This window comes from Dermacentor albipictus, chromosome 5, assembly GCF_038994185.2.
Source record: "Dermacentor albipictus isolate Rhodes 1998 colony chromosome 5, USDA_Dalb.pri_finalv2, whole genome shotgun sequence".
NCBI classification, from domain to species: domain Eukaryota; kingdom Metazoa; phylum Arthropoda; class Arachnida; order Ixodida; family Ixodidae; genus Dermacentor; species Dermacentor albipictus.
In genome coordinates, this window is record NC_091825.1 from 151311479 (window position 1) to 151322456 (window position 10978).

The window sequence follows — 10978 nt, forward strand, 5'->3', positions numbered from 1 at the left end:
CGCTTACAACTTGATTTGCTGCGTTCCACCGCATTCTGTGCCGCCCTGTAAACACGACGCCACCAGACGCCTCCTCGCTCGCCGCTCTCGCGCTTTCGTGTAACTATGTTGATATGAGCCGGTGAATTTTGCTTGCTGCACAATGTTCATTACTAGCTCTGTGTATAAAGTTATACTGTGTATTTTACACGCATGTCTATACGTCTTAGACGTATTTCTTATGGTGAAACACAAGCTGCTTCATCGGTTGAAGTACTCGAGTGTGTATGATGCAAAGTTTGCCGACGCGAAACTTCCGTGCTCCTCGAGTGCTCACACCGGCATGGACATACTGCAGAAGGTTCCCAAGCACATAGCTGTTTTAATTGGTGAACACGACATATCGTATCGAGATGCCGCAAATCTCGTAGTGTGGTGTTTGTTTGCCGGAATACCGCACGTAACTCTCTACGATGCCGAAGGTGAGTTTAACACACTTGCCGACCTCTAGGTTTTTGCGACCGTTTCTTTTTACTGTCTTATCCACAGCACGTGCCTTTCTTTCATCATATTATAATTGTGATCTTCTAAAATAAGAAGTCGACTAGCATTTATACATCTATATCCTAGGTCGGTGTCCCAACAAGTTGTTGAAGGTGATGGAGGAGGAGGATGCCGGTTATGCCAGACCGCTTCACGCAGACTCGGCATATTCGTATCAGGTTTACTTTCACTTGCAGTTACCTTGGCGCCAAGTTGTGCCCTCAGCCCTGTTTCCAAGAGCACTCTAACACTAAACTTTATTATTAACAGCGCGTGACTCTTTGGCGAAAGTTTACCACGCGAGCTTATCGCCTTACTACTTGGCTAGTCGGTAACCTCACTATGTAGCGTTACGATGGCATCAGTATTGTCGGGCGCCTGATCGTGCGTCAGCTTTTCCCATCGTTTTCCTTAAGGCGATGTTTTGGCGAGCGAGCGACTTTCGTGCGCATGTGGCATTTTACACTCGGCGCGCTACGCGTTGGCGAGTACACGTGTGATGTTTCTCCATCGTTGCTAGCGTCACCCTTTCATATTTGTTTCTTTTCTGCCTCGACTTGTGTGTTCCGCATCGACAGCAGTGAAAGCGCTTCTGGTTTGCGCGATACGGACATGTGTTTTCTCTAACGTCGTGCGACGCTGCATGCAGCTACGTATTTACGAACCGGAGACTTCATCCACCGTCCTTTCTTTCGCCAAGGGGCATTAAAAGAGAACGTCACCAGACTCTACAAGGAGATCTCAAGGAGCCAGGTTGAACACTTTGGATGCAACGGCCGCTGCAAAGTTATGCTGCATGTAAAGGGCCAGGAATTGCCAGAAAAGAATGGTATGTCTCAAAATTGTATGCGCGAAAAAAAAATCGTATGTTGTAAAAATTATTCAAACGTTGTGTAATATACTGAGAGCATGCTAGAACATTTAATACACAAGAATGATGCCATCTTTTTCCCTCCGTTTTATTAAAACTTATGTGCTGATAATGGTGCAGTAAACATTGATTGTCTCGCTTACAAAACAGATTACCATTTAAAAATAAGCCCCAGTTAGACAGGTTTCGGAGTGATTTATTTGCCTTTTGTGGAAAAAGGAACGTTGGTCAGATGAATAATAATGTACCACTGGCATATGTTGTTTTAGGAGTGTGTTCAGATAAGAATAGACTGAGGGGGTCCCTACAATTTCTCGTTTTCAGCGAAATTTATGAGGTGGGGGCATGTCTCTGTAAGAGGGAATCAACCATCGTTTTGTGAAACTTAGCACAGATTTGCTGAAAAAATTCTTATTTCACTAAAGATGGAAAAGAGTGTTTTAACAACTTGCAGAGTTTACAAATTTGAAGGCTTATCACTCTAAAATTAACGCATTGTACCCTGCCAAATTTTTTCGGTAAATCTACGCCACTAAGTACTGTTCGCCCGAGGGAAGTTAAATTTGTCTTCCACAGTATATCTTTTGAAAAATTCTCAAACTTTGGTTTCTGAGCAACTGCATTTGACTGACCCCAAAATCAGGTGGTTTTTTTTGACCAGTTTAGCTAAGGCAATAAAGCTGAAAGGTATTTATGAAAAATCTTCAAAAGGTTTTTTGCAAATTAATAAATGAAGTATGCAACTACGTCACATATTTATTGCGTTATAAAATTTATAAAATGCCAAAAATTGCAGAAATAGTGATAAAACATCTTTAAGGTTATTAAAAAAATTATTGCAGATTTTTATGAAAACTTCATAGAATACCCACCCAGGACTGATAAATCTAGTACTGCAGAAAATGTGTTGCATTATTTCATGTGTGGGGAAATTGAGCCTACTTCAAGACCCATGTATGGTCATTCCAATGATGTTTCTCATTCTAATAATAAAATAAAAATCACACTCATTGAATTCTGAACTCATTCTTTTTTTGTTGTAGTAAAGCAGTGCAATCCAAATTGTGTCTGTTCGGCCTCTTTTCAGCCATGAAATAAGTTGAGATTGAGTTTTCAGGGCTCCTGCATCCGTATCCAACCACGCAAGAGCACGTTACAGCAAGCTTTTAAAGAATAGTCAGGGGAACCTATTTCTGGCATTGACCACTAATTACATCTGCTATCTGAAATGCTCCCCATGTACATGACGATGCAACAGCCGAGAGGGAAAGCACGATGATGCCACTACAGTGGATGAGGACAGTTGCAAAACTGTTCCCGAATATTTCCACTTATTTTTTTTCCACTTAAATTTTCGTTAAATAAATTTAACTTCCCTTGGACCAATATTACTAGTGGTGTAGATTTATCGAAAACAATTTTGGTGGGGTACAATGCATTAATTTTATAGTGATAAACCTTTGAATTGCAAGTCATTAAAATGCTCTTCGCCACCTTTTGTGAAATAATATTTTTCTAGAAATTCACACTAGGTATTGCAAAACGAGTGTTTGTTTGTTTCTACAGAGACATTTTCCCACCTCATATAAAAAATTTTGCTGAAAACTAAATATAGTCCGGGCCCCCTTAGTCTATCTGAATGCACCCTGCTTGCATACAAGCTATGAAATTGACATAGAAAGTTTCAAGGTGTGGGCTAGTCGATTATTGTACACACGTGCATAATGAATGTTAGAGGTTTAGCCAATAGAAGAGATACTCTTTAGATTGGGTTTAGCTGCGAGGCCTTGCTCTTGTTTTTTTTAGGGTATAGAGTTTTCTCTTTCCCTTCCCCCAGTGAATGTGCACCTGGATTAGAAGAACGTAGTACAGGTGTAGACAAAAGTAAGTGGAACATGGGAGCTGTGACCGATTTCCATCCTGATGTCCTCAGCAGAAAACATAGGGATTGAACTTCTATGATCACCAGCCTGCACACATGTGTAATTTAATTTCTTGCTTCACCCCGAGACTGCTAAAGGGCATTGGGATGCAATTTGGCCATAGCTCCCATGTTCCAATTACTTTTGCCTGTACCTGTACGCATTTTGCAGAATAGTGAAGGCCAGCTGTCCAATGCTGACTATGGTTAACTGGCCTGTTTTTTTATAATAGACTTTACCAAAGGCCAACCTTTCAGCTCTTCTTATGATTAAACTTTCCGTCTTCATTTGTCTTAGTTTGATTTGGATTTGCAATTAGAGTGCATAATGTGAAGGAGTGCAATTTATAGCACATCAGATCTTTGTTGTTGTTTTGTGGCGCAAGGGCCAAGTTTGGCCAAAGAGCAAGATCTTTAGAGCAAGATCAGATCTTTATTTGTGTACATCTCAAATTATCAAAGTGCTGTCCTGCTTTGTGGAACTACTTACTGGTACAATAAAGCACTCTAGTTGTAATCACACATGGACTTGCCGAGCTGCGTTCTTCATATTGTAAACATCCTTTGTCCTAGTTTACCATTTACGGTACTTTCTCTTGCAAATCAAAAGAAAAAGTAGTGTTACATCCCTAGAAAGGGGCTTTGGTTTCAAAAAGGCATGCATATTTTTGCATCTGGGCCACATTTGCACTCAAGTAACTTTTGCACAGGACCAAATAAGAATTTGTTTGCTTCAGATGTTGCTTTAGAATTTGTCTGCTTCCGTAATGAATGTTGGTTGTAACAAGCACAAACAATGTCACTTCACTGAAATGAGATTCAGCTGTACCAGGTGGCGAATAAATACTGGCAGTTTGTCCGTAACACCTTGCAGAAAACAAAGCTGTACTGCTCACTTCACATATCACATATTTAAAGACATACTTTGTGGCTTTTTTTTTTTATTGAACTCGTCAGCAAACTATGCCTTATGTCATATGTCACTGCTGAACACTTTTCAACTGTCTCCTGCTTACCTATGTTGAGACTGTGTAACAAATTGCAGAAATAGATAAAGAAGAAAAGCAAATTTTATTGCGGTGTGAACTGAACAGTCTTTGACTCAAGAGCATGTAAAGAAAGTAAATACATAACAAGTCGCATGTCTCAGTGCCCATTATTTCGAAATTTAGCTCTGCTGTCCGCTGCCCATTGTAGCACACTGTTTCAAATTGACTTTAATTGCACTAATACCCAAGTTGTTCTTATTCGCACCTGCTTTCAGTTCATGCTTGTCACTGGCAGCATCTAACTTGAGTAGCATCATGTCTGCAGTGCAAATCAAAGGTATTTTTTTAAAAAAGCTACCTGAAGCCACACACACAAAAAAATGTTGGTTAGCTAGTGGCATTTCATGAAATGTAGCCTACTGTATGAGGCCCTAGCATCTTTTCTGCATGTTGTGTCTGCCAGGTTTCTAGGTGAAGAGCTGACCAGTGCAGAATATTAAGTGTTGTGCCCTCAAAACATGGTTCATACCCATGAATGGTATTGGCCACGCAAAAGACGAGGAAAGCTATGCACAAGGGCTAATGAAAGAAACAAACAATCCAAAAGGAGACATTGGGTAACATTGAAAACGACAGAACCTCTAGCATACTTCACAGAGAAAAGGAAACAAAATTGTACAGCTTGGCACCCTTAGCAGTGCTACCTTCCCAGTGCTTCAGTGAACTTACGCAGAGCTGCTGTAGTAAGCCTGTAGCTGTGTACCGAACTGACACACCACCAAATGGCAATAGGTTCGATGCTGATAAAGTTATAGATTACTAGTTGGAAATATGAAGAACAGTCTGCAGAGGATGAGGGTGAACATTCACACAGCCGGTGATAGTTGCAAGGCATTTGTTATCCACACACATGCGATGGAGATTCTGTGTGTTAGCTCCCACATTGCATTATTAAATAGTTTATTACTGAGCAGATGTAAAGCAAGTGTCGTGTTAGCCTTTGTCATCATGGTGTGAGCAATAAAACTGGATGGTTGCTATTTAGCACTCTGTTCTGTTTTCTTCTATCTTTCTGTGTGAATTGTGCACAAAATAAGGCTTTTTTTCTCAATAGACGAATGTTGCACCATGATATATGATGTAGGTAGCAGTTGACAGTATTTTAGAAGTTCACAAGGAAAAGCATTAAGCAAGAGTTTAATCATGGCAACTATAAGATGGTCGGGGCCAGGAGCTGATTGGTGAGCAGTTACGACTACATCTGGCAGTTCTGTTACAATAACTCCAGCAGCTTTTGAAGTCGAACTAGTCAATCTCGTAGGTGTATGGCATGGTGAAGACTTCTGGCAAAGATACTAAAGGGCAATACAATGGATTGCAACCTCACAGACCGTTGAATGTTAACCCTTTAACCTCTAAATTAATTTGGAAAGACGTACCAAATTTCCGAAATTTCTTTGTGCTGTCAGTTTTTTCTGTTATTCTGATTTTGACAGGATATTACTTGATTGGTTTCTGGTTATAAATAACACATTTCTTGAGGGCAGCTTTCCCTCAATGCCGACTGTAACTCATCTTTGGTAGTGGGAACAGCACAGCATTGGGCTGAACAAGTGCGACTCGTCATTGCCAATATTGGTACAACCTCCCATTATCAACAAAGCTCAGGATAGGGATAGGGGTTTAAACGGTTAAATACCATATGTACATTTGTGAGAAGCCAACAAACAAAAAGTGGATGGCGAAGCGGCGCTGCGGTAGCTAAATTGGTAGAGCACGCATGTGAAATGCGAAGGTTGTGGAATCGTTCCCCACCTGCGGCACGTTGTTCTTTCATCCACTTTCATTTCCATTAATTTATCGTTTCTTTATTTCATTTATTACGCACAAGTAATTTCCCCTATGTTGTCCTTAGTGTCAGTGTTTGTTGGCTTCTCATATGATTAATAAAAATCGGGCCTATCGGTTAACCCCCTTTCTTCTCATTTGTACATTTGAGATTATAGCGTGGTACAATCAGCACTCACAACCACTGTGCAGCGCAATCCAGGCTGTAGTTGAATTACGAGTAGAAAGTGTCAAATCGAGGCTTCATCTATCATTGTGTTTTTGTACAAAATGCATTCTTGTTTTGCCCCTGCTCTCGAGTTTGCATATTTATTTTCCAGCTGCAACAACTTCATTTTGATGGGAGATGATTACTGGAACATAGATTTGAATAATCTGTGTGCACAACAGAAAACAAAGATTTAATTGATCGGTTGATTGAAAGGAGTGGCTACATTTCTTGGGCCACGAAGTCATTGCATTCGGCACTCTATGCAAAGGTGATCAATAGCTGTCCTGATGAACAGAGGTTACTTTGTTGAAATGCTGGCTCTGGACTCGGCCATCCCTTGTTTTACTGCTGTTGATTACCTTGCCTGTGAAACTTTGTTTTGTTTGGATCAGTGCAAATATGAGTGAAATCATGCTCCAAGCATTTTTCTCTTTCTAGCAGTGGCTGCAATGTTGCAAAATCTCATCATTGCTTTGCACTCCCAGGTCAAAGGAATGGCTACAAGCAGCACATAAACGTGCACCTTGCGAGCGGTGATGATGGCCGCCCACACCTGGCGAGCATAGCTCGCACATTTTGCCAAGCTGTGGAGAGAGGAGAGATGGTGCCCAGTGACATCACTCCTCATTTAATACAGCGAGAGCTGGGAGGTGGGTTTGCTCTTGACACCATGCTTCTTTTTAATTTCTTATGACAGAAATGACCATATACACTTGCATAATAGCTGTGCCACCTTCCCTTTAAATATTTATACAAAATGCCTGGGCAAAGCTGTCACACAGATAGCTTTGCCAGCTGTAAATGTTTTTTAGTGTCCATCTTAACAAAGTGGAACCATAGCATGGACCCATCCAAGAATTCATGACATCAGGAAGTAATAAATGCATTGCCGTTTAACAGCGCAAATAATAAAAAATAAGGAGCAATACAGAATCCATTGATTGGAAGTACTACTCCATTTTCTTAAAGTACAGCTGTTTTCAGCTCACAAGTACAAAATATGCCTTTTACATAGGCAAAATGTACAACATTTGCGAATGCAGGGGGGGGGGGGGTTGAAGCAGGGGCACATCATGGCTGGTAGCTGCTTAACTAACTTCTTAAGATTAACTACTATTCCAACTATTACGAACATCATTTGTTCACCATAAAGTTGGAAAAAATTATTAATCAAGCGCCCTGGTCAGCCAATCAGATAGCTTGCCCCACTGACGTCATATGGGTGATTTGCGTCGTGTGGGTAGGGGTGGCTTAAAATTCTGGCGAGCAGTGTGCTGCAATCGGCAGCGATGTGCATTTTTAAAACCTTATAATAAATTACACGCTTTATGTGGAGCACTTAGTTGCATCAATTAATGATCAGAAGGACCTACTCTAACGACTCAGTACGTTTGTAGAAAATCGTCAAAATCGTTTCAGGGTCCCTTTAATGCCTGATTGCGTGCCGTGAGATTATGATACCTTGAGGGAAGGGGGCCATTGGAGATTTGAGCAGCTTGATCAATATTCAAGTGCATTATCTGCCACAGAAATGGAAGGGGGCAGGGGGGCTAGATTTTTTTTAACCGTGACATTGCAAACACTGGAAGATGAGTAACTAATTACGATTCCAGGCACATTAAGGAAGAATGTTTTCTTCAGATGCGTGCTTTCTTTGTGACAGATGTTCCTGACCCTGAATTGTTGCTAAGGTGTGGCTGTGTACACAGCCTGCTGGGTTACCCACCATGGCAGATTCGGCTAACAGAGATTGTGTAAGTCTGCCGTCATTGTGCCATACATTTTACCGATGTCAGTAAATTAAGGCTGCTTAATTGACGGATTGTAATGGCGTTGTTGGTATGACTGATAGTGTTACACCAAAACATAGGGGCTATAAAGATGGAACTTTGGAAGGCTCTAGATTGATTTTTGATCATGTGGCATTCCTTATCCTGCTGTTCAAAGTTTGAAGCTTTATACACAAGTGTTTCCGCATTATGCCCCTGTCAGAATGCGGCTATGGTTTCCGGCAATGAAACCCACAACCTTGTGCTCAGCAGCAGACTGCCGTAGCCACTGAATCACCTTGGCAAGTGTGACAGCATTATCTGTTGCTTTAAGCATTCCTGTACTGCAGGAAATGAAAGAAATTGTACCGAACTTTCCAGGATTTCAAGGACGTGTACCAACCCTGCATCTGGCTGACAGTGGTAGCTTCAGTCACACCATAAGTATAAAAACGACATTTGTGTTAATAAGCATTTCCTATAACTCCATTTCAAGTTGCCACAGAATTTGCAGCATATTTCTACATTTTGAATAGGAACCTTGTCAGGCAACATTGCAAAAGAATGAAGTGGCAGGGTAAAAATAAATTTGAGTTACTCATACAGAAAACACAAATATTAGTGGAAACCCACAGGGTAGCACTGCAGTTCTCTCAAAAGTTTCGTGTAGAGGCTATGACCTTTAAAGGCATGGGGTTCGAATTATAACTGTCCCGATTAGCAAAAGCACAGAAGCTTATTTTTTTATGTGCAACTTGCATTATGCATCTATACGTTGTAAAGGTAGGGATGAGAGAAAAAAAAATAAAGGTTGTCGGTGTCGTTACTTGCAGCACTTTGCCAACTCATCACAACCTCCGGCTTTCGGAGTTCTTTGAAGCACTTGCCAAGTACAACAAGAGGGAACAGCGCTTCGGGAAGTAACTGTGATATATTTGGAGCACAACTGTTCTTCACCCAGGACTCCAAGTTGGCTATCCTCCATCATCCTTAACCCATTGTCCCAGTGATGAGATGCTCCATTCTAAAGGAGGAACTCTAAGTCTTCCTATTAGTGTATGAATGTGTTGTTACTTAAGTTTTATTAATTTGGATGTTTCTTTATTGCTTGAAGGTCTTGCAGGTACCTTTTCCGTTTCAATCTCTTGCCTTCACGAAGACATGCCCTTGACGCAAGATGAGCTTTTCAGACATACAAGTTTGCGTGGGCATTTAAATGAAGATTTTTAAATGAAGATTCCAGTAATGAATATCTGGAATTTTTCACCATGTGGGTGGGCATAGGCTAGTTAAGTACAACATGGCCACATTATGTAGGTCTGCTGGAAAATGCTGTAAATAAATGTTAATTTGGATGCTTCCTTCACTGCCCAGATGTGCAGTTTCCTTTTTTGTTTATTGCCCAAAATGTCTTGCTTTTGACATAACATGAGCTTTTCAGACACGTGTTTGCATGGGCAGGAAATGAAGGTTTTGTCTAGTAATGGCAATCCACTTGTTTTTGCCATGCTTGGGCTAATATAGAATGGCCATTGTTAGATGGCTTTACTCAGAAGTGCTGTAAATAAATGTTTTCCACATGTTGCCAGTAGTATTTCTGCTTAATATTTAATTGCTGTTCACATAACAGTGCCATTTGTTATTGCACACTACCAAAAACAGGTAAGCAAACATTTCACTCCTAAGCATTTGGAATTTTACATAGTCAAATTTTCACTGCACTGCTGCAATGATCACTTTGAAGGAATACTATTGTTCCTCTTCTACCTGGTTGCCGCGCCATGCCTTCTAAACTCCTAGCTCGAGACTGGATGCTTAAAAGGGTGGTAAACACTTTTTGAGCATTGAGAAAACATTCCCAATCTGTAGGCAATGCTTCGATGAAGATACAGGCCAAATATTACTATGCATGCAGCAAAGAAACTACAATATTGCATAATATATTGCTCTCTCCTGTACCTTTCGACATAGGCAACATCAGCAATTAAATTACATAAAATGCAACAACAGCCCTTAAATGTTGGCCATTGGGGCACATGTCCGCGTCGGTCCAGATTTTCTAGGAAACGGGGAGAAGCATTGGTGGTTCATGTATCCCACCTGTTATATCATGCCTTCTCTGTTGCTCTTTGACGGCTTTGTGAGAAGCTGGCTTTGAAGGAATACCACAAGTTCACTACGTAGAAAAGAAAGTGATTGGCGGGGCATTGCTACCAGCACTGCCTTGGCTGATAGGAATTAACTAGTTGAGCAGAAATGGGAGAAGTAAATATTGGACTCGTATCACTGTTCATACTAGGTAATCTCGGAATTTTTTTTGATGAAAATGTTACCGAAAGGCATCACCCGAACTCCAATGCATTGCTCAGCTTCAAGAAAAGGTGTTTCAAAGCCCATCTAAGCGAAAGAAAGGTGGCTTTTGGAATTGTGTATGGTCCAACAACATGTTGGTGTGCCACCTCACTTGGAAAACTGTGCTCTGTAGATGGATTTTCTGATAAGGCTAATAAACACTGCCAGAGACTCCCGCAGATGCACCAATCTAGATGCGCATGTATTGCAGTCGTATCTGCAATACTAACTCTTTTACAGGCTGCCAGACAGTTTGCTTTTTAAAAACTCCTCTTAAAGCTTCTCTTCCAGTACAAAGATGTTGCATCATTTGCAAAAGTGCCAATAAAAATAGAAAAGATTTTATCAATTGTGACTTCCATTTGTGTTGAGTAAAAGAAAAAGTCGCAGCTTCACCCAAAAGGCAAAGCATCGATTGCAATAGCAAATTAGTAGACGACTATGCAAAATAAAGATAGTAGTTTTATCAGCCGTATAAACTTTTAAACATTTACT

The 10978-nt window shown here is 40.8% G+C and overlaps 1 protein-coding gene across 2 annotated transcripts; it reads left to right on the forward strand.

The window, feature by feature from the left end:
• The first annotated feature begins 35 nt into the window (after positions 1-35).
• On the forward strand, positions 36-9716 carry LOC135915291 (dehydrodolichyl diphosphate synthase complex subunit nus1-like). Of its 2 annotated transcripts, none has more exons than XM_065448325.2 (5): positions 36-461; positions 1172-1351; positions 6848-7012; positions 8026-8116; positions 8965-9716. In XM_065448325.2, exons 1-5 carry the CDS (start codon positions 143-145, stop codon positions 9053-9055), a joined length of 846 nt encoding a protein of 281 aa, XP_065304397.2. In that variant the 5' UTR covers positions 36-142; the 3' UTR covers positions 9056-9716. The 2 variants fall into 2 exon arrangements, with proteins under 2 accessions (XP_065304397.2, XP_065304399.2); XM_065448327.2 differs by having other exon boundaries at positions 37-461; positions 1223-1351.
• The last annotated feature ends 1262 nt before the right edge of the window (positions 9717-10978 follow it).